The 24366-nt window shown below is 39.9% G+C and overlaps 1 protein-coding gene across 8 annotated transcripts in view; it reads left to right on the top strand.

Moving 5' to 3' along the window:
- Positions 1-24366, top strand: part of ATRNL1 (attractin like 1) — a 585672-nt gene that overhangs the window by 22969 nt on the left and 538337 nt on the right. For 7 of the 8 annotated variants that reach the window (XR_012764307.1, XR_012764308.1, XM_009934642.2 and 4 more), the window contains exon 1: positions 19267-19670. The exons of the other annotated variant lie outside the window; for it this stretch is intronic. Coding sequence is in view for 5 of the 7 variants with exons in the window: in XM_009934642.2 (XP_009932944.2) it covers positions 19360-19670 (311 nt within the window). In the remaining 2 variants the exon portion in view is untranslated. Of the gene's footprint in view, positions 1-19266; positions 19671-24366 lie in introns of those variants that run through there. 8 annotated transcript variants of the gene reach the window in all.

Here is a 24366-nt window from a genome sequence, read left to right on the forward strand (position 1 = left end):
ACCCTTGGTTACTGCAGTGAGTGATAGGTCAGATTTTTTAAGTAGTTTACTATGCAAAACCCAGGATAGACTGTTTTAAAAAGAACTGGCTATCTAGAAGAAAAAAAAAAAAAAAGCCCGAGTTTGTTTATTCAGCTAGTTAAAAATTTTACCTTCGCATGGGCAAGAATTAAGTGAACTCCCTTCCTACTGAGCAGAATGGATCTGACAAGGACAAGAAAGGTCAAGCAGTAGTTAAATTCAGAAATCCTGACCAGCGAAAACATTGATTTCCTTCAGTTTTTCTCATACATAAAGGGGATATGCAGTAGAAACAAACACAGGAATAAAATCCACAGTTCAGACTCTGTTGGAGGGAAACCTTCCCCAGCTCTGTGTAACAGTTTTGGATAATCACTCTCACTGCCGGGATGAATGATTTGTTAGTACTACAGTCCGGTAAGTTGCCAGAAACAGTCCTGATCGGAATGAAAAGGCATTGTAAAGCAATTAATTCTGACTATTAACAAAGCTCCCACAGGGAGCATTAATTTTTAAAAGTAGACAAAGAGGGCATTTAGTAGCCGTAGAACTGTGGCTATACTGAAATATGGAAAAATGCTACAGCAAGTCTACACTGTTGTAGATATCCCTTATCAGTTTCCAGAAAACGGTTGTGAAGTTCCAATTTAGAAAAGCATTTAAGCATATGATGAACTTTCTTTCATATGAACTGGATATAAATTAAACAAATTGCCAAGTCCTTTGCATAATATGCAGCAATTTCGGTATCTGGTTATGGCCCAGGTTCAGATTTCACTGAAGTCTCCTTTCGTCTGAACTGGAGCCTTAATCCCCTGAATTGTCATGGTATTTTTTGGGTCTATAATCGAGAAAGCTATACTTTTCTCCCAGACCCAAAGCAGTCTTCTTAAAGATACCCATAGTGTAGTTCCTTTCCAGAGTTCCAGCCTTCTGGTCTCTAACTTACAGTCTATTTCTCACTCCAAAGGTACGTAGTAATTTCAGCAGATAATTCCACAACTGTTCAAATCAGTGATTTCTTACTCTACCAGTTCAAAAAAGTCCAGTGCTGGAGAAGACACTAAACCTTCTCTGTGCAGGGCTCTACCTCTGATCATGCTCAGAGGTTGACGCTTGCCCTCTTCCCCTCTTCTGTACGTCGCGGACTCCTGTCACTCTTGTACCCAGCTTCTGTTTGGTCAGTCTCTATTTTATGCCTGGAAAGAGGGACTATCTTTTATGATCCCATGCTGGGATGGCAGAACAATGGAAAAACATTGCTACCAGCAAAAAATATTTAACTGTTTTCAAAAGGCTGGCGTGAGCCAACAGTCCGTATCAAAGCCTCTGCGAAGGCATCAAGCCAGTTTCTCAGATTACATTGTTTGTAATCTCACTTGGGTTATTTCCCAGCAGTTTAGAAAACGTGTGACTGTTTTTGCATCTGAAATCAGTTTGTCCAGTGCTGAAGTGAGAACATGGGATACTTCCAAAACAAGGCTACCTAGCACGACTGGCAGTCTAGGATACTGATTAACTGAACGGTCCGAGCAATTCTGTTACTGAAGATAGTTCAAGCATCTTCTGAATTATGCGGGGGGCTTTTGGTTTGGGGGTTCTTTGTGTTGTTTTTTTTGGTGGGTTTTTTTTTTTCCTGATAGCCTAGTTCTGAGCCAAGTAATTGAGCCAGGTTTTGTTCCACACTACTGGTTCTGGAAGTGTCGATGCAGCAAATGCAGGAATGCAGGTTCAGAGTGTCACTAAGGGATAAATGGGCAAATTTGCTCAAGGCTTCTGATTGCAGAGTTCCTTGTGCTGAACAGTTATTCTCTGGTAGAGAAAAAGGAGAAGCCCAACTTGTGCTTTGTTAAAAAGAACTTGTAAACTGCACTTGAAGTGGGTATTTTATACCATTACTTAAAACTCAGAGCATTATAATTTCGGTTTCAAATCCAAAGAAAGCAGGCACCCATTTTCAATGTGTATACCCAATATGCTGTCATGTTAGATACCACAGCCCTGATTCTGGAGGATGCAAGGTCATTGGCTTCAATGTTCTTGGAAACAGAGAAGAAAAATAGCTTGGAAGGAAAAAAGAAATCTCCAGAAGATCCATTTTTTTCATTTTAAAACCAGTAGGTTCCATTTTTAATATCCCATCTTGGTATTTTTTCCTTTGCCATCAGAAAGAAGTATATAACAACTTCATACCTTTTAATCTAAGAAAAATTGTCAGACCTCACGTGCTGAAAACCCGCTATACAAACAGCTGAACTCTTCAGACTTCTGCGAATAATTGCATTACAGGGGTTCTTCTGAGATGGTTTTTTCATTTTAAAAAATGGTGTTTTCCACTAGATGAAACCTTTGGCATTTTTGTAATATGTAATAAAATAATCACTACCATTTAGGTTGCTACCCATTTTTCATCATAATTAAATTTCTGAGGTGAAATATCTCAATAAATACATTTTTTCAGGCTAAAAAATTACTTTGAAGATGAGGGAAAAGAAGAACTTTCTGCAGTGATGTTGGAAAAAATTGGTCTGCTATTTGCAAAATACACCAGTGCCTTTTGATTAAAACTAAAGGTGAAAAATCTGACTCTAGTTTGAGGGCCTTAGAGACAAAATTCTTTCAGTGAGCCAGAGAATGAAAAGAGTGTTGGGTAGCACTGTGAACTTCTACACGGTCTCAATGTGCTGCTCTGGAAGAACTTGAAGTGTAAGGGCATTTATCTGCAAACATAAGCCCGGGTCCTTATCTGTAACCTTTTGGTTTATTTTCTTACAAACTGATGTCCAGCACAATTTAAACTGAATGCTAAATCCAGTGGCCAACTAGCTAGTTAACTGACAAAGTCTGTGTCGAAACAGTTAGCACGTAACAGAGGTTAACTCCCTGTGCAGTTACCAGGCTGATGAGGTGAGGACAAAAACCAGAAGAATGAGCTGTTGTGCTGTCTTTTTAGAAGGTAGAACCCCAGTTTTCATTACTTGTGCTTCCAGAATGCCATTGGCTTTTGAAAATATACAAGGAAAGCACTTCCTCTCCTCATCCTGCTGTGATGCAGTGTGGGGGATTCTCAGTGTCTACGCTTGTATTGTGTTGTGGTCTCCAATACATCTCTCTCTTGAAGAGACGGTCCATACTTCTGAAGAACTGAGTCTCTGGTAATGTGACAGAACTAGAAAAGCCAAGAATGTTACTAACCTCAACCTAGAATTGCTGTAAGCTTTGTAACTGGTAATTGGTGATATCATCTTGCCACCTGTTTTCATTCCAGATGAGCACGAGAATGTGTAGTTGCATAGTCTGTATTGCAGAACTTGCCTGTAAGACCTACAATAAAGGAACAGTGCAACTGTGATCTTGAGAGAAGGAGTGATATTGAGAACAGTAAGGAAATAATGACTTCTGTTGAGATTTTTAGTTCTTTTATTAATTAATATCTAAGCCCTACAGCTGAAATCAAGACCAATACTTCCTTTTCAGGACTGTAGATTTCAATGTTCTCTAAAAGAAGAAATCTATGGATTCACTACATCCTCACTATCTTCATAAGAGAAGTATTTTCAAGAACATTTCAAGATGACATTCTAAAACAATGCAACATCAGAAAGAACTAAAAAGCGTTTGCATAGAAATGATCAGAGTCATTCACGATGTCCTAATGTGTGCCTATGTTTTAGGATGTTTATGAAGATTCCAGGGCTGATTACTACACTCATTTCATGAAAATATGAGAAATGTACTGATTCAGTGCATTACTCTCTTAAACCAGTCATAAGAAAGATTTATCTCAGTTATCCAATGGTAAAAATTATATTACTCTGTTTCTTCATCTCTAGTGCATGTGGTAACACAGAAAAATCACTTTGCAAAGTGCTTTATGTCAAGGGATTTCCAGGCCACAGTAAAGAAGTGCACACTGAAATAATGAAAAACGTAAATTGGGGCTATTCACAAAAGAAATAATTGATGTGTTTTTGAATATTAAACTCTAAGTCTGTTACTAAGTTATGTTCTAGTAAATTATGTAGACATATGAAAAGGGAGCATACTTAATGCTGAGGAAGTTGTTGTGACGCTTATGACATGTTATAACTGGAAAGGAATCTTTACCATGGTTGCATTTACCATTGATGAAAAATAATAAAAAAAAAAGAAAAATATAAAGGGAAATGGAAAGTTAAATAATAAATTTAATTTTGCCTTAGAATCAATTCCCTTTTGTTACGATGGAATAACTGTGAAAGTGGGTTTTGGAACAGAGATGTGAGAGACCAGTCAGAGGTCTAGAAAATATGATCTCTGAAGAAAGACTGTGTGAACTGGGGCTCTTTTAGATTAAAAAAGAGAAGGCTAGGGCTTGGTGACCTCCCTTCCAGCTTTATATTTCTATGCTAATAAAAGGAAGTGAAGGAGGATCACTGTATGCAAAGACATAATCCTGTCTTTCAGAAAATGAAAATTACTTCTGTATAAAAGTTGAACTGTCACCTATCCTACAGACTTATATAAAGAAATAAGGGGACATTGGTGTCCTTTTACTCCCAGAATGAGAAGGAAAGCATCTTGCATGGGATGGTAAGATTTTGTTTATACGCAGGAGAGTGGGGTGTTGATTAAATTCTTGCTCTTGTTAGAGCGCTTTTTGTCTATTGTTTTATTATTTTATTAATATTTATTATATAAATATTTAGCTAATAGATCACATGATGCTTGGAACTATGTGGTATTAAACCAGTAAAAAGAGAAATGTTTTTAAGCTGTTGGTGGTAAATGTGTTTACAAATATCTTCACAAGGAGCATCTGGCCACCTCAGCAGGTCCTGATAACATAGCTTTCTAACAGGACTCCTAATCAATAATATACATGAAGTATATGCCATATGGCCATATACTTTTCACTGGGATAACAAATGGTATTTCAGTTTATGAAAGGCATCTTTATAAAATGGAAATACCTCTTCTAAACAATCAGATAAAATGTGGAGGAAAGTGAACCCATGCAAAACTGTCATAAACTAACTGGAAAATGCTTCTCTGTTCACTGTTCTCCAGATAGTCTGTGGTAACGTTCACAGGTCCTTTTTTTCGCTTTGCTTGCAGGAGTACAAAGAGATGCCTTTTCTTTCTGGGTGGCAGGGGCAGGTATTGCATACATGATGTTGTGAGAACAGGTAAGCAGAGGAGGGAGAAGATGGGTGGAAGAAAGGGCGCATTACAAAGGCTGTTTCAGGTTTAGAAATTAAAGGGGGATAAATGGAATGCTGTGACCTGCCCATATGGAAAATCAGTGGTAGAATCGTCTAGGACTCAAGTCTCTTGATGCCTTATTTAGTGTTTACTCTCTGCCATGGTTTCTCAACATCAGTCCTGTTTATCTTCCCTGACTGTGCTTATATATGTAGGTTGCTACTTTGCCTCTGCGCTTCCAACCTGTCCAATGCAACGGAGGGTTAGCAGTACAGAAAGTTTTAAATAGATGCTTTTTTAGTCTGTGTTTGCATTTAGCTTTTTTTTTTTTAACATAACAGGAAGACTAAACATGCAAAATAATTGTTCATATTTTTGGTTGATTAGATGAAGAAACTTTCCAAAGGTTACTGGTTCTATTGCTGAGAAATTATAGCAATGCGCTCCGTCTTTCAGACAATTGCAGCAGAGACTTGTAGAGATCTGGCACATTTGTTCTTGTACTTTTTAAATTTTATTCTTGAGATTCTGCTTGAGAAGGAGTTGTTTTAAAAGTTCATTATTATTTGATTGCAAGTTGGGTGTCAGCCAACTAAATTTTTGAATTTGAAAAAAAATGCAGCATCAGCTTCTGCGGAACTCTAATGGAATGAAACCCTCCAAGCACTCATTAAACGGGCTTCTGACGTCTAGCAAAATTAGATGAGGTGTAAATCACTGAACTACCATATGTGGGTTGAAATGGAATATTTAATTCTGTAGAATCCAAACTCAAGGCTAAAGGGAAATTTAACTACACCAGCATAGTATTTTGATGATGGAAGAAGCAATACCATTTTGAAGGTTTTATGTTTTAGTGCTTAATTTTAAAACATGTTTATTGAGGGAACCACCATTGATAGCTACATTGTTATCTGGCATATAGACAAATGCTTAGGAATAATACTACAGCACAGTAATAAACTTCCTCCACTGAAGGGTTTCTAAGGACTTTACAAATATTATTGTAAAATTCTGGCTGTAGAAGCCTGATCATAATATTTCTTATGATATGTAATATGGGATAATAATGTATATCTAATAATTATTATTATTTCTTCCCTTAGCTTCCTCATGATAATTTTGTGCACTTTGATACATCTCATATCAGGGGATGTTTGCTATTGCTCCTCAGTCACTGAAGGATGGAGTTGGTTCCGTTGTGGAGGTAGAAGGGATCAGGAGCTATGAAACAGTCTTGCCTTCGATTTTCCTTGTATTCAAAATGCAGCTGAAAAGTGCTGCTTTTCCAATAATAATAACAGTAGTACTATTAGTAAATATTCCCAATCCTGTTCTTTCCATTGACCGTTTTTGGGATTAGAGCTTCATTTTTCTGACACCATGCAAGTGTCATAGAAAAAATGCCTGGCCTGAAGTCTTTGTAAACACACATAAGGAACAGGATGTGGGTGAATCACCTGAGCAAATAAATACACTGAAGAACGGATCTCACTTTGTTATACATGAAGTAAGTGTGATTTTGATCCCTTCTGGCTCTATTTGAACTATAGCTTTGTGAGATGATATAGTTTATTATATGGTTTTACAGTAATTTAGGTTGTCAGGCTGTGATTCAGCCTTTAACTGAACTCTTGAGAGTAAAGATGAGATGGTGTTGTTTTATCATGATTATTATCTAAATGCCTTTATGAAAGCAGGCAAGGATTCATTTCACATGCCACAGAAGTGTAACTGCCCCAACACGAAAACCAGTTTAAAGAGAAAAACATGTTTGTTTTCTTGTTTATATCGCACGTAAGAAAGGATTACTACCACACAGAAATGTACTTCCTTGTGAGGGGATGGATGAATAGACTTTGATTCCTCAAAGAGAACTATTTGTTTGTCTCTTCAAACCAGACAAGGTGGGACTCAGGAATTACATCTTAAGACGAATCGCTTTAAAGGCAAGGGAGGCACCATGTGAGAAAACCAGCATTTGAGGAAATCTTATGCAGAGTTTCAAATTTATTAAGAATAAAGACATTCTTCAGAAAAGGAATGAGCTTTGAAAGACTCAGGATGTGCAGCACTGCTGAGAAAAAGGAAGAGATTTGGTCCCTTCACATTGTTCTTTGGAGTGGGGAAGCGGAGCGGTGGGAGTGTGTTGGGATCAAAGGATGGCTGGTAATTTATTTTGTGTCCTTTTCTACAGCTACTTTGATATCCAGTATAAGCTGAAAGGAATAATGTTCATTTCTGGAGGAAAATACAGTGCATTTGAAAACCAGTGTTCAAATGAGCAATAATCCAGTCTGCCTTGCTTTGTGTTATCCAAAGCAGCAGCGTCTTCAGCTTGAGATAAGGGTAGGAAGACTGCTTAATTTCAAAGGTTTTCACTTTTATCTTAGACTGGGAGATCTGAATACTTTAATGGGTTTAGGTTTTTAATTTAATTCCAGGTTGCTCATCATTTCACCTTTCAGCTGGGCTATAGAGATAATTCAATCATATTTCCCTTGACAAGTCATCTGAATTACGCTTATATTTCTCTGCAGATGTGAAAATCAACTACCAAAATAGAGAGTGTGACAGACACTTTTGCCTTCCCTCTTTCTACCTTAATTTAGGGACTGTTCTGGTCTTGCCCCATAATGCAGATGTCCTCTGACACAGGCACATGAAAGACAGCCCTTGCATGAAAACGTAATTTGGTACTTCTGCACAGACACAATGCCAAAAGGGTTGGAATTACGGCCAGAGAGTAGTCGTCAGGCAAGTAAGGGATCAAATATGCACAAACACTGTATTTCAGAGGTTTGCGGAGTGTGGGCTCTATTTTTGGCCAGAGTTCAAAGAGTGTACTGATCTGTTTACATACTTTCTGCCCTTCATAACTGTTTTCCACAAAGATTCCTTTTATTTTCTTTTTCCAGAGCTATTCCCTTGCTTCCCTGCAGATCTTAACTTTAGACCCAAATGCATGAACACAGAAGAGCGATCAAGACAGACACAAATACGAGGTAGTAGTTTCTTGAAATAAAGTTTTTCTGTTAGACTTTACAAATTAGTTTCATGTGTGAAGAGTCTTCTCTTGGAGGTACCTACCCCAACCAAGCCCAAGCATCTCACAGATTTGGGTGCAGGCGTGCTGAATGTCATGATGTTTCCATGATGAGATAAAGTCTTTTTAACGTTCATCTTCCTTTTGAGGTCACTAAACGTCAAGATAAATTTTTTCTCCAACATTCGTTTCATCACCTCCGTTTTTAAGCTACCCCTGAAGGTCAAGACAGCGACAGCTGCTTGGGAGTCAACCAGCACTGAACTGCATGGTGCTCTGCTGCTTTTAGAAGTCCTCAGGTGTGAACAGCTACCATCATCCCACCAAGAAGTTTCTGCCTTCCTATAGGCAGCTAACTGTACTTCCAGCATTTTCTTCTAGTTAAGTGCAAACAGGAGTAAAAGGCAGGTAAATTACTTTTCCCTCGAGGCCCAGACTAATTCCTGAGTTTATTCTCCTTAACTGTAGACCACACAAATCTGTGAAAACTCAGGGTCCAAACCTACCCTTCACATGATACCCTGTCGTTCTGCTGGAATAGTTTCCTGATATTCTTCAGAGAGATGTGGGCATTCATTTTTGCCCCAGATACTCAAGGAAACATCCATACTATCTGCTATTTATAAAATTGGCATTCATTTTATATTTGGCAGGTGTTCCTACACAACTCTGGACATCAAACAGCCTTTTTATTCGAGGCATTTTTGGCGCCTTGCTGAAGATAGTCCCTTTCAGCTGGGGAAAGAAAACCAGGATCTTTCTTCTTCACACAGGCAGCTTCTAGAATAAGGTGTGTACGTAGGTGAGGGTATCAGAACTGAAAATAAAAAAAGCCTGGAGCAATTACAGGATGTAATGTGCTACTATGTGCGTGTGTGTGCACATGCATGTTCATGTGTGTGCACATGTTTGTTCTGACAGGACCACATAAGACCAACAGAGACTGATGGGTGATGTATGGAACAACACAGCGTCCTTTTGTAAGGCATAAACACTAGCTCTGTTCTTTACACGAGATCTCTGTACTATGCTGCTTTGATAGAACCATGAATGCTAACAACAGAAAAATTAATTAAAAAATGACAACAGGTTGTTTTCTGGGTGTTTTTTTTTCAAAGTAATTCAGATAATGCAAAATGAGAGAGCAATAGGTGGATAGGTGAAACGTTATTTTAAAATCCAATTTAAAAATAAAGGTAGACTGGTCTGTTAAAAGAAACCTCATAAACCCAAGAGAAACTCTTCTTTCAAATACAATAAACATAGTATTTTGGTCTTTAATTATTGTTGAAAGAGTTTTATAAGCGCTGTTTTACTATGCTACATTTTGATTTAAGAGGGTGCACTCTTAAATTCTCCTCATGGAAGAGTGAGGAGTATTTTGTTACTCTTTCTTTTAGTCTAGAATTACTTCCAACTGCCCTCAAATTAGTAAAAAAACCCTGTATTTTTCTAGCATCAACATAGCAAATAAATAAAAGGCTAAATCTGGAAATCATGGAAAAAGAATATTCGGGTTGATACAAGCAACAAAGAAAGTGAACAGATAAGATCAATTTATTTTCATTAACAAAGCTTTAAGGTAAAATTAAGTTAAAACTTTATAACTTGTCTTACATTATGGTAGCTCTTCAGTCCGTAAATTATGTAGGCAAAGTATTACAGATTATTTTTGCTGTGTAATTAGACATTTGAATCATTTAAACAGATGGAAAGTGTCTTAGCCCAAATTGTGATCTTCTCACTTTGTTTTTTGATAAATGACAAAGCAATCTTTCCGTAGTCTGGAAGAATGAGGGAAAGGGAGAAAATATAGAAGCACAAAATACAGTAAACTTAATTATACTGCTGTGTAAAAGAGTGTTGTGAAGTAAGAATACTTTACATCAAAATTTTTTCAATGAGATTTTATTAAACCTTCCTGTTCTCAGACTTTCCTATAGCCTGAAGCTATTTGTCTTCATGGCAAAACAAAACTGTTTGTAGTTATTGGTATAACCCATCCAGAGTGTTACCTTTCATTATGTGGTTCTTGATCTTGATACCGATGCACAGGTAATAACTTTTCTCGGCAATGACAAAGCCACAGATCTGCTCCATGAGATGTAATCGAAAATCATATTTCATAATCTTGTTTTGAATGTCATTTTAATATTTAATATGACCATGTGCAACTCTGACAGAAGTAAACTGTGATACATGGAATTAATTTCAGTGGGCCAGATGCATGCCTTGTCTTGTAATGACAGTGGACAGTTAAAGTCACCACGGCTGGGAAAGGCACCTGAGAAAATGAAACACCAGCATTTGTCCTTACTTCAAGCTTGTGAAATTGCTTTTAAAGGACTTAAGGAAGTACAGCGTCAGTGTGAGATGGAGAATTTGGAGAGGAAAATGGGTCAAAAACGATTGACAGGCCACTGTAAAATGGTATAATCCTTCCAGAAAACAGCAGTCTTCTGATACAAAGCAGTATTGGAGCTATTACTATTTCAAGCACCAATCTGTCCCATTTGAACTGAATATGAATATTATCATGCCACTTGTGACTCATTTTGTGCTTCAGCATTTTTTATTTTATTCTGGTTTGCTTGTGCTATTTCTTTACATGTATCGTTATATATGTGTTCTTTTTTCTATTTTTTATGATTTTATGATTTTCTTTTAGATTTTCAGATCGTTAAAGAGTTCTTGATGCAATCATGTTAATTTTTGATGTATTTCTAATCTCTCATCCATGTTAGGATAATTTGCTGTTGTGCCTTTATCTCTTGCATTCCTTTTTTCCTTATCACTTCTCAGATACCTGCATTTCCCTGAGCTATTTGAAGTCCATTACCCTTATTTTGTTACTCGCAATTTAAAGGAAGAATAGAAGATTTATCATTTTTACGATCTTTTTCACTTGAATTAACTTCCTCTTTAAGATTCTCAACCACTTCCTCTGAAAGAATTTGAATTAAATCTAAAATAGCTACTTTCTGTGTAATTTCCTCCACTTCACAAATGAAAAAAAGCGGTCCCTAACATATTCGAAGAATTGAATAGACAATCTACGTCCTGCCTTATTGCTTTTTCAAACACATCCTCAGATAGTTCTATTCCATCTACCCACGGGTCCTGCTATGTAGATCTTTCCAGTTTCTGCCCCTCAGATACCTCCAATAGTTGCTCTATCGAGAAAGCCTCCTGATCAGGAAATCTTTGGTTTAAACCTGTCACGGTGTGTACTTTATTCTTTTTCTCTCCCATATTTCAACTGTTATTCAACACATCTTCCTGTTACTTTTTCCTAGACTTCAGGAGAAGTAAATATGCCCTTTACAAGCCACACTACCTGACTCTTCCTACGGCTGTTCTTCTCGAATTTGCTGTGCCCTTCCGTAGCTACATTCCAGTGCTGCAGTTTACCCAGCCACACTTCTGCAATGCCAGTTAGGTCACACTAGGGTATCGAGACCATAAAGTCTAGCACTTACATCTCAGCCTGCAGCGGTTGTGGATCTATGCCTCAGATGTCTGACGGCTCACTTCGCATTCTCCCTTTCTTCTTGCAATTTTTTCCCGTTCTCTCCTCTCTCTCCTCCCCACCTTGGCTTTGACCATACATATTCTGAACCTATAATCTGAAAAGGAGGGGAGGTAAAGCCTGCAGAATTTTTTCACAAGCACCTTTTAAAACTGGTTCAAAGACGTGCTCACGAAAAGCAACTTGCCAAGGCTGGTGAGCAGGTTTTTTTCAGCTGTTTATCCTGCATGCCCACTTTCACACTGCCTGTGCAGCCAGACCTCGCCCCCGCACGAGATGGGCCTTTTACCCCCAGCTGAGGACACGGGTAAGATCAGCATCTCTACGCGTAGCTGCTTCAGCCTCACTCGTATCGTACCTGCAGTAACACTAGTGCCAAGTACACAAACAGGAGATGCCACATGGGAAGATGTTTTGCTCTTTTGTGGCTACATCCACATGTCCAGGTCCGTGCAAAACTTGTTACTTCAGGAAGAGAAGATAATTCGTAATAATGACTACTTCTACCATTACCCAAACTGCAGATATGGAAGGTATTACTTTACATCTTCATGAAAATTAATGTCTTAAGCTAATTAAATAACTGCTTGCGTGCTTGTCAAAATATTATATTTATACATGAGAATTATTTCTTCCAATTACTGAAAATAATTTCATTGAATTAATACAATATGCCAGTTAGCTTCCTGGCATGTAATGTCTGTTTCTACACTAATACTGTGGGAAAATTTAATCTACTAAATTCTTTTTGACATCTGTATAGTAGACAAGACAGGGATCAGTGCATGCATAGCCTCTCATTTTTGCTAATTTTATGCAAATCAAAGGGCAAAAAAGCACATCATTTTATTCCATTGTTCCATTATGCCAAGTGCAATTATTGTTTCATTATCCTTGTTGCAGTCTGTTTGATGTACTTGTTTTTCCTTTTTTTTGCAAGTATCACTTTCCAAAGTTTAATAGCACAACTACTCAAGTATTAACTGAGAAAAGAATGAAGTAATTTTTAAAAAATATAAAAGGGAAATAAAAGGAAAATTCACTAATCTCCAAAAGTAGTAACTGAAAAGAAGAATGCGATTTTAGGAAATGCAAATTATTTCCATACAGTGTTCAAAAAATATATTGAGAAATTAAGTATTGTAGAGTAGTCATTGTTAAAAGTTTTTTGAAAGAAGAGTAAGAAATCTTCATGAGATTATATTAAAACAGAATCACTAAGACTAGGCAATATCACTTCAAAGGAGCTGAACTGTGATATAAGGACGGAAATGTTATTAATCAAAATACCACTTGTACTGTTGATTAAACAGTTACTCAACATTTACTTTTTTTTTTTCAAAGTGATGAAATTTGTCATCTTGAAAATATGAACTGAGAATTCATGCTTTAGTAGCCTTAGGAGAAATTGGTGTAGGACTTACAAAGCTCTTGGGTAAAGTATAACGTGATGAAAAAAAAATGGTAAGCCACTAAAAGTAAATGCAGCCTTCCTAAATCTTGCAAAGAAAAAATAGTGGATAAGAGAAAATTGGAGCATATGGTTTACTGTGATTTTCAGTATCTTGTAGTAAGACTTTTTTTGACATCATTCAGCAAACTAGCCTTATCCAGAAAAATGTGGAAACCTCTCCTAAATTCTGAAGGAGAGGTGTAAATCCTAGTAAGGTCAATGGAATTTCGTTACCATCAAATAAATTTTTCAGCGTTTTGCTGAAACTTATGAATAAAAAGAACAAATACAGAAATAAAGGCAGCAGTGGTACGAATCCCAAAGATCATTTCCTGATTTAGAAAAGAATGAGAGAAAATAACTCAGAGTAAATGCTTTCTCAGCTAAAAGAAGTCTAATAGCTGTGTCCCTTTGGGATCGTTAAGAGTATTGGATAAATTCAGTATACCTACTAATGATGTGTAAGAAAGGTTGAATTGTGAGATGGAGCTTTGCTGACAAGGAAGAAATACCCTAGCTTAGTCAAGATTAAGCAGGATTGTGAAAAATTCCAGAAGGAATAGCAGTGAAAATGAAATGCAGCAGAATGGATGCACAAAAATACTCAACAGAAGGGACATTTGTGGTGGAAAATGTCAGTGTTTTCCAGAAGACTTGTAGTACGTTGCAGGATGCATCAACGTTTCAGCACGACATACAATTACACATCTATTCTGTGGAAAGACATCTAAAAACTTTTTATTTTAAAAAAATCAAAGGATCATACCAAGAGTCAAGATCAACGTCAGCAGATTCTTTCAGTTGTAGATGGAAAGGCTACCAGGTATAGCTTGGCTATTTAATTTTCAGCATGCGTACAGAAAGTATCTGAAAAAACAGAATATGACTTTATTTCCTGATTCAGTAGACTTTATTTGAAAGCAGACAAGTGTTTCAAATAACAACAATGTCATTGTCAGTGCTGATAGAACTTGGTTCTGTCTGGTCTCTGTTTTTCTGAAGTCTCTTTCATCTTTAAATGGACCTGAAGCCAACTTGTAATTTACCCTGTTATTCTTGATCCAAAGTCCACAATTTTAAAAGAAGTGTGTAAAAACGTAATTACTTTTTTTCTTGATGAAAAAATTCTTCAAAGTAACAAACATTTCAGTAAAAGTCTAACTCTGTAGAAGAGATTTTACACCTCAGCTCACACGCATGCATAAAAAATATAGACCTGACCCTAACTTTTTTTTCTCCAGATATTGACTTTTGATAAAATAACATAAACATTGATTTTCCCCTCCTTTGTTTTGTAGTTCTTTCTGAGTTGGGTAAGCTTCTTACAGCATTTACAGTCTTTATTGTACGGCACTTTGCTCACCAGTACTTGTTGGAGATGATGGTAACAAGCGGGACTTCTTGCTGTAGCAAAATACTTGCGTGGGTGTTAAGAAATGTAAGGTTTTCTATCAAGGTTTCATTTTAGAAGGGTGCCAGTGAATTGTCTGTGAACTTTATTTCTTTCTAAATAAAAAGAAAAAAAGGTAGGCAAGGGAAGGCTTATATTTTTAATCTTATACAATTCATGCCTCCCAAGACTTGACTTACTGGATAAGACAAACATGAATAGAAAATTGTAACACACATTATCCTCTTAGCACTAGAATCTGCTGAGTAGGGGTAAATTTGTTTTACCTCATGGAAGAGACTGATGGTTTTCACAATATCCGAAAGGGTTATACGGAATGGCTCAGGTGACTCAGTGTCACTCAATGGAAGATTGGCATGGGATTTAGGAAAAAAAAGCCTTATGTTGTCCTTTGTATAAAGTATTGCATGTGTATTTGGAAAGAAAAGGGAAAGCCTACACCCAAGTTATCCTTGTGAGGCTCAGTGAAAGGCCTGTATACTGTGCACCATAGAGCCTGTACGCTGCTCTGATGGGTTAAGCTAGCACAGCTCTTGAAACTGCATGAAATCACTCACAGATATCACCTCCACTACAGCAATCTACATGCTAGTTTTACCAATATGTCATAAGGCCAACTCAGATCTATATATCCCTGTCCAGAAGCAGTGCAGAACTTGGCCCCTTTTACTTAATGAGTCTGATAATGTCTCTCCCAAGGAGAAGGGAAAGGGCATAGAAAACATTTGTTTCTCTTAATATCCTTGCAAAGAGGTCAACCACAAAGGTAATCGTTTTTTCTCCCTCTTCTGTTCAGCCAGTTAAATTGTTCTTTCCAACATCACTGCACAAATACCTCCACACTAGATACCCTAAATACGACTAAGCATCCTTAAGGAAAGATGTTGTCTGCAGCAAGGCTTGATTGGTATCAGCCCGGAGGAGAAGGCCAGCAGAGCAGGGAGGGGGGGGCTGTGTGTGTGTGTATGTGGAGGGGTATGGAGGAGAGGGTGGTTTCTGCTGTGTTGTTGGCCTCAGGGTCTTGTAGAAATTCTGAACAACTGAAGAAGTATGTGCTTGAGGGCTGTTTCCCTTTGCCCGCTCCACCCCGCCTCACAGCAGCAACCATACAGATCTTCAAATACACTTCAAACTGTCTTGCTGAATGAACACAAACGTATCAGTAATTTTCTCTTTGTATACTAGTGCTTAGGTTTTGATCGTAATAGCTAAGAAGCCTTTATACTTGTTCTTTTTCTTTTTCTTTCCTACTACAGTGGATATTTTCTTGGAAAGTTTTGTTCACATAACCTTCTACATCACTGCTCTAGTCTGTAATCTCATTATCTGTTTCTAGTCACTAATTTAAAAATTTTGATAAGTTATTCAAATGCTTGGAAGTTGTAAATTCTACCCAAGACATTTTCATACATCAGTCCTTTAAATGTGTAAGTGATTTCTCTGTCAAGAACCGGAAGGATGAAAGGTGTAAAATGTTACACTTCCAAGCAAAGCCGAACTTACAGACATGCATGTAATGACAAAAGGCTTGGCAGATCTGACTTCTCCCAGCCCGATCTGTTAACTTCATCTGACACCAAAAAAATCCCATCAAATCAGCACAGAAGAGAACCAATATTGGCATTTTCACATCATTCATTTCCTAGGGTTATGAAATCTCTACTGCGTTGATGTGACATACAGCAGCCAAAAGCTTTGCACTCCTTCATTTTTGTGGCTTGTCACGTTTAGCCAGGAGATAGCTGTCCAGAGTTTCCCCCTCGCTGTTCTAAATCTAGAAACCTTTATAGCTGTGTTTAGGTTTGTAGTTATGATTGTTTATGCAGTAAAAGTACTGTCATACTGTTCTCTGCACCTCCTATAACCACTCTAGTCCTTTTCTGACAGCCTATTTGTGCTTTTTCTCCAACTTCATCGAAATACCTAAAAAGCTGTTTAAGCTTGCCCAGTCCAAATTTGTATTTCTCCTTGCTTATATTCTTTTTTTTTTTTTTTTTTGGCATTCATTACTGAAGAAGAAAGTTGGCATTTAATGGACAAATGCACACGGATCTTTGTACTGCTGAACAGATCTCTTGCCTTGTAACGGATTGTTGAGGGCTTAGCTTCGCTGTGAATGTTAATTTCACAAATTTGGCTGACTTCTGTAGATCTGAAGCAAAATATTCCTTCAGTCTGAGACAAAGATGGTGCTGGCTTTAGAACTTTTTTTGGTTGGTACAAAGGAATTGAGAAAGTGGAGGAGGAATGTATCTCCCTGCCATGGCAAGCAAAACTATTGCTGAAAGTGTTTCTGAGATTAAAGAGTAGTCTTGAACTGACTTTGTGTCTTGGACTATAATCTCCTATTAACTGTGTTTCTGGTCTCAAAATGTTATTTAACAGAGGACGGTTGTTCAGCAGCCTTAATCACATGTGATACTGTACAATTAGCAGACTGTTCGACAAAGGCTTCAGCCTCAGCTTTTTTCATAAAACATAAAGCAGCAACACAATTTCCTTTTCCTCTCATTGCATGAACTCACTAATTCATTACAAAACACATACAAAGAGATGTCTAATAGCTAAGAAACGTGTCTGATCCAGAACAATGAGATGATCTATCTCAGCTCTGCTAGGAAGACAATGTACAGACTCCTGGACCGAGCGCGGCTGTGGCCTCCTGACACCCTCTGGAATGAAACTGGACAAATGACTTTTCACTTCTGTTTCCCCCACACACATTCAAATATTTCTTCAGTCAAGACTGTAAGCTCCGTAAGGTGCAGACTGTTTCTCTGTGATGTCTGTACTGTGCTTTGCTCTGACATCCTGATCTTGGCAGGACTCTCGGGTCACACAAACAGACACTGCTGGATGTTGTTGTGCTCCTTGCTGTAGTACTGACGTACTGTGGGGCTTTTTTTGGAAATTCAGGTGAAGGCTTAGCGGTACGCCTGAGAAAACAGGTTAAACCAAAACCCAAACAACTCCGCATTCCAAGGTTAAGAACTGCAGAATCTGGAGAAGGGTTGATTTGGGTCTGATTTCAGGCTCCAACATGGGTCACTTTGGACCTGTCTGTTTTGAGATGGTACCAGGAGATGGAATTAAATACCTTTTCTTTAACTCATTGGAACAGAGACATCACATCATAAATTCTCAATTTCAGCATGAGGAGAAAGTTTCAGAGGGCTTGATTGCTGTTGTTCTTTGCTTGACAGAAAGGCTCATTTTTAATCTCATGGGAAAAAAAAAGTAAAAACGGGATGTAGTACAGTTCAAAAAGATGGGATGGGTATGGCACGCTTTGCAGAAAAAGAGGACATTTTAGGCAACTTTATTACGACGGTTACTTCTGTACTGCCCTGATTGCAAAGCCAGGAACTTTCGTTAGCGCTCATCAGAGCCGAAGGCAACGTCCTGATTCGAACCGCAGAACGAGAAGATGGAGTAAACCTTAGGCAGGCAGGGATTTCAAAGCAAGCTGCAACATCTCTTCCAGCATCAACCGCCATGAGTTCAGAGAAAGCCGCCTCTGCACCGGGCAGGACCCGAGGAAAACACCGGAGCGGCCCGGCCCGGCTCCCACCGAGATCGCAGCCCGCGGCCGCCCGCTGCCCTCCCCGCGGACCGGGCACCCCCCACCCCGCTGAGGGACGCCCGCCGCCCGCCTCCCCTCCCGCCGAGGTCTGGGCAGCGCGGCGGGGGGCTGCGTGCCCGCTGCAGGGGCCGGGCCCGGTGCCGCTTCATCACCCCCCGCCTTTTTGTTTTTTTGACGGAGGGTGGGCGGGAGAGGGGTCTGCCGAAGCGCGGAGCGCAGGCGGCCGTGGGAAGGGGCGGCAGAGGCGTGCGGGGCGCCGGTCTGCAGTCAGCCCGGCTGCACCTTCCCGCTCCGGACGGAGGGGAGGGCGGCCCCCCCCCCCCCCCAGCTTCGGCCGGCCCGGGCGCCACCCTCGCTGAGGGACGGGCGGAGGGACGGATCCAAACGGACCGAGGGGCGGGGGGCGTTAGAGCGAGCAGGCGGCTCTGAGAGGAGATGACAATTAGCCTTTTAAAATGGCTGCTTGGAAGCTGTCAGCTGGGACGCGGAGGGGCTGTTAACCGTCCTCTCCCACCCTCATCCCTTCCCTGCGGGGCTAACAACGGAGAGCGGGGTAGGAGCTCCTCGGCCCTCTCCTCGCCGCTGACTCCCCCCGGCCGGCGCGGGGTGCCGTAGCGGCTCCGGGGCCCGGCCGCCCTCACTTCCCATCTGACTGCCTGGCGAGAGGACGGCGGCGGCCCCCGCCTCCCCGCGCTCCTCCGCGCCGCCGCCTGCCTGTGCGCCGCGGGCAGAGGGACTACAAAGGAGGAGGGGGAGTCGGGGGGCTACATGATCGAGGGGGGTGGGCGGGCGTGCACGCCGGGGGGGGGGACATATCTCGTGAGGAGAAAACACAAGGTCAAGAGGCAGCTCTTCTTCTCCATGGAAGAAGACGGGAGCGATGAGCCCTGAGGAGGACGACGAAGAGAAGGGGCGGATGGCTGAGGGCTGCCGCGCTTCCCCTCGGGAGTGACGGGGCGCGGAGGGCTGAGGGGGCCGGAGGAGGCAGCGCTGGGGTCGGGAGGGAGGAGAGGAAGGCGAGGAGGAAGCGGGGGGTTTGAATCTCCCCGGCTGGATTCTTTCCCCTCGGGGGAAGCTGCCCCTGCCCGGGGTGCGCTGCCATCGCTGCCCGCCGCCGGCCGCGCCTCGGCCCATGGCCCCCGCGGCGAAGATGGACCCGGGCAGCGCCGGGCGGAGAGCGGGAGCTGCCCCCGCGCCCCTGGGCGCCTGGAGACCCTTCCCCTCTTCCCCCTCCTCCTGCTGCTGCTGCTTCTCCTCGCTCCTGGATGTGAACAGCTGGCTGCTCTTCTACGGCTTCTTGTACCTGGCCCTCTATGCCCAGGTGTCCCAGTCCAGGTCCTGCGACAAGATCTCCTGCTTCTCGGGTCATTGTGTCAACTCCACCTGCGTCTGCGACCAGGGCTGGGTGGGAGACCAGTGCCAACATTGCCAGGGCAGGTTCAAGTAAGTCTCTGCTTATTACGGTTCCCTTGTTCTCCTCCCTGCACCCTGTTCCTGTCGTTTACACTTGTGTGGTTGTGGTTTTTTTTTTTTTTTGCTTGTGTCTGCTATGATTTTGTTCACGTGTGGTGGAAGTGTGTTGCAGAAGTTAGGGGTGAAATAGGTTCTTCCACCTCGTGGTCCCTCCCTCTAAAGAACACAGGACGCAGCCCTCCGATGGGCAATCGTACCTGCTAACTTGGTGCTGAAAATGGGCTGCTCCGCTCGGTGGGAACCGGGAGACGAGGAGCAGTCGGCCTAAAGCTGTGTCGCTGCTGTCCCTTCTGGAGCTGTCGTGGAAGTGACATGTGCGCTTCACGGGGCTGCCCGGCCAGCAAAAATTACTACTGGCTTTGAATGACTTTTTCCTTTCGGAGAGTGAAAGTGTTTCGCTCGTTCCAATCTCCCTCCCCAAGCTAAGTGTAACTTAGTGAAATGTACATCACTCATGACAAGGTTTGCAGGAGAGGAGAGAGAGCTGTAAATGTAAAGCAATAACATGTTTTTGCAAAGGAGTGCTCAGTGAAGCTAGAACTATCTGCTTATTCTTAAAAGTGGAAGTGATGCCAAGTCATTGATCAGTGAGAAGGAAGCGCACCCTGACACTTGCTTTTCTACATGTAGTGGAAAAGAAGACACAAATTTATAGAGCTGTCACTTTCCCCCCGCCCCCTTTGGTGTCAGTATAAAGACTGGCTGTGAGGAATACGGTTTGCTGTTATTTTGCTATATAACCTTGGACAGGACGTCTCATTCCGTTCCCGTGTAGAACACCCGTTAAAAGCTGGAACTCTGTTTATTCAGTGTGTTGACATATACAGCTGGAAAGTGTTCCAGTATGTAGCTAATAGTATATTGGTGAGACTGTGTCTTACAGAAATAAAATTCTGTCTTTGGAAAGTACTTTAGTAGGTAAAAGTATTAATAATGGTGTATTTTAAATTGTGTTCAAGTTCAGTTTTGTCTTTGGAGTACTAAAATTAAGCTATATAATTTACATTTCTTTTAAACATTTAATCTGAGATCACTCATCGCTAAATAAACAAAAAGTAAATCCAGTAACTTGTTAGTTTGGGAAGCTGAGTAGCTGGGAGTCAGACATGTTGGCTGAAGCAATGTACATGCTGCAGAGGAAGAAACAATTCACTGGTAACATCTGATGGATTATTCAATCAGTGAGATTATAACTGAGCTATAAAGGTAATAAAAGGTAAATATTATACATTTTATTTGCATATGAACCTGCTAATAAGATTCTGAAGCTGGTCTTTTGTTACCTGTGTGTATTGAGGATTTGGGGTTTGTCCTGCTCTGTGCTATGGAACAATGGGCTAATTGCATAGGGATTGAGAGCGCGGAGACGAGGGCCAGGTGAATCTTCTTTGTGTGTGATGATCTGCAGGAGACAGGCTTGCAGAGCTATTATTTCCTTGCTTTAAAGAGATTACTTGTATCCTTTGTCTTCATGCCACTCACAACAAACCCCGGTAGTGCAAGGGCTGAAGCAAATTTTAATTTCTTAAATTTCAAAGCTTGTTGTGAATTAGTATATTCTCTGAATGGTTACTGGAGCGGTTATCCAGTCCTTATAGGTATTTCCTTGATTATCTGTTAAAACATTTATGTTTCTTTACATTGGTCGGGTGAGGAGGCACAGTGGATACATTTTCACTTCTGGTAGAAAGTTAATAATCCATCCCCACCTAGAGGAAGTTCTGTCTGAATGTTGAAAGGACACCTCTTCTGAGCTAAGCTAAAACAGTGGTTAATTGATGTGCCGTTAGGAGTTTTGGTGAAATTTGAATAGATTTCTCATGAACTCCTCTATATTCTTTCATGCTTAGTTTTAGAAATTACAGTGATGCTTGCATTATGATTTTTATCATGGAAGTACGCTGTTTTAGTATGTTGGAGACGTATTTTTTACTGAGGACGCTTTCATAGTGGTATCTTTGATAGGTCATCTATAATCTTTATTTTTAGAAGCAAAATAGAATGCTTATTTTCATTGCAGAGTATAAGATTTAAAGCTTTTCAAGTCTTGTGAGTTGGGGATGGCATAAAATATTTGTTAATACGTCTTACAATGCGAGCAGCAACTCACAGTGGTTGTATTTTGAATCCTGAAAATTCACATGGGTGTTGAATGAGTCATGTGTCAAGCCTATGTATTTCCAGCTGAAGAGTTGGAAAGTGAATGTTAGTCTGCCTATGGCCAGGCAAGTGAAAACCTTTATGAATTCTGTGGCAGTTGATGGTTTGGCTTTTTATTGTGGAAGATTTGCATATTGTTTCTGTTTGTTTGTGAAGTGTGAGTATCTGTTTCGTACACAAGTAGCCATGGCTGGACTTTTGCAGCAGTGGTACTTTCATTTGACAAGTTATATTGGATGTATATCACTTTTGCAGCAGTTGTTTCTGTGAGTAAGAATTATTCTGAAGAATGTTTTAGAATGACATAGAGATTGAAAAGTATGTTTGGCTATTATAACTATATTAACAATTAATTTATGGGCTGTAGATACAATGTATACAAATGTTAGTAGAACATTGCTTATTATTTTAAACATTTACATTGTTTCAAAGTTTCAGCAATTTGAAGTGCCTGGGTGAATCTTTCTTATGCAAGATTAAAACTGAACTACTAATGACCTAAACTGGACAGGTGTAAAGCCTGTTTTCTGTCAGTAGATTATGTGAGGAAAAATATTTTTAAGGGCAGGCTTAAAATATACGAAAATAAGAGTCTTTATTTTTCTTCATTTGAGTGAAATATGGTTATTTTTGCTCTTCTGGGAATGAGTGAATTGCATTAGCAAGCATCAGAAACATTACTGTAAGAGAAGGATTCTGGGACCATTAATTGTTTGGTGAGAGATGTGTAGTATTTTTGGCTTTGTTTTGTTCTTTTCTGTTCAGAGAAATAACAACTTATCAGAGAGACATCGAAAATAATTGATCAATCTTAGTAAGCAGATGTCAAAATTAATTTACAATTCTATGGTAACCTTGCCTTTTCTCCTGTAAGGAGAAATACCGAGTAAGTCGACTACTTTGCAAATGTTGTTCTGGACTGAATGAAAGAAGCATGGATGGGGAAAAGAATGGGCAACAAGATTCTCTAGCACTATTTTATTACTCTTATTTATCAGCTTTTGTATTTACTCCTTGTATCGTGAAGCATGTGGTAACTTGTGTAAATGCAAGTGTTGTTGCTTCATTGCATTCACATCCATATCAGTTGCTTTTCAGAATGATTTTAGGCCTCATCTCTGCCTAGCAGTAAATTATTTTACTCTCTGCTCAGGATGGATATCTGAATGCAGTTCTGACTTATTTCCTTCTCACTTAAACCTTTTGTTGTTTTTGTTTTCCCTCTTCCTTTCTGCTTTGACAGAATGCAAAAAAAAAATATATATATATTTTTTTTTTGTATCAAAATAAAAAAGGGGAGTTTAGTTATGAATAGAGTGGGAGAAAGGAATTCCATCTGCCTGCCTGTGGGAAACAGGTGAAAGAAAGCCACAGGGTGAGCAGGTTCTGTTTTTATAGCAGGGAGCTTCAAACAGCAGAGTTCCCGAGATGTAAACAAAAACACAAGCATAAGAGCACAGAGTCTAGTTTTATTCTGATAGATTGATTTATTAAGGAAATGAAGATTTTAATACTACATCTGCCACTCTCTATCCTATACCTTTGAATTTGTTGGTCAGTTACAGTGTTCATGATGATATGAATTTGGGCAGAAGGGAGAGGGAAAGGTTGCCCGAATCAGTTGTGCTGTGAGACTCCAGGGAATTGAGGGAGACAAACAGTATGAATGGCCCAACTGCAGGAAAAGCTGCAGTCACAGCTTCTGTGTATTTAGATGTCAAAGTCAATCAATCCTGAGATGCAGCACTACAGCAAAACAGGTTTCTTTCTTTTTTTTGAATGTCGTCTTGGAAGGAGGAGAAAAAAAAAGTCTCCTTCATGTTGGAGGAAAAAGTCACCCCTTTCTCTAGCTCTGTTTTCTATACTGATGTGCGGAAGAGCAGTAGAGAAAAAATTGTGCACAAAACTGCTCTTCCTCTGAAGTTTTTGAGTACCTGAATGACTGGAAATATCCAGTCTTCTAAAATGCTATCTTCAAAAAAAGTATATTGTGTCTTCAGATGGTTATAATTTTGTATTTAACTTGTGAGTCCCAATTGGCATATGTAATGAAGCAGACTGTACAGGGTGGGTGAGCACTTTTGAGTACCTACACTTCAGTTAACCTGCTTTGCCTAGTCCTAGATATCTAGTTATTATGGAGAGAGTAAGAGCCGAATGGTCTGTTTGTTTATTAAACCTTGTCTTCATATGTTCTTGTTGCACTTCTAAATTACCTCCTGCCTGTTCTTCTGAATTTCTAGAGCTACTATAGAAGCTTCTGCTTTCTTTAAGGACAAAACAACTTCCAAGTGCAAGAACTTTCACAGCTGAAATGTTAAAAGGGTATCAAATTTTATTATTCTAGGCAAAATTCTTTTTTCTATCTAAAACTCATAATTCTGCTGTGTGCAGAAGGAAAGTGTCCTTAAATTGCAGATTGTAAGTGAACAATAAAGTTGTATAAGAAATGATCTTTAGAAAAAAGTTAGTTTTAGCTGCAGCCAGTTGAAGTTCATGCTACTGT

Source organism: Opisthocomus hoazin, chromosome 6, assembly GCF_030867145.1.
Source record: "Opisthocomus hoazin isolate bOpiHoa1 chromosome 6, bOpiHoa1.hap1, whole genome shotgun sequence".
Classification (NCBI taxonomy): domain Eukaryota; kingdom Metazoa; phylum Chordata; class Aves; order Opisthocomiformes; family Opisthocomidae; genus Opisthocomus; species Opisthocomus hoazin.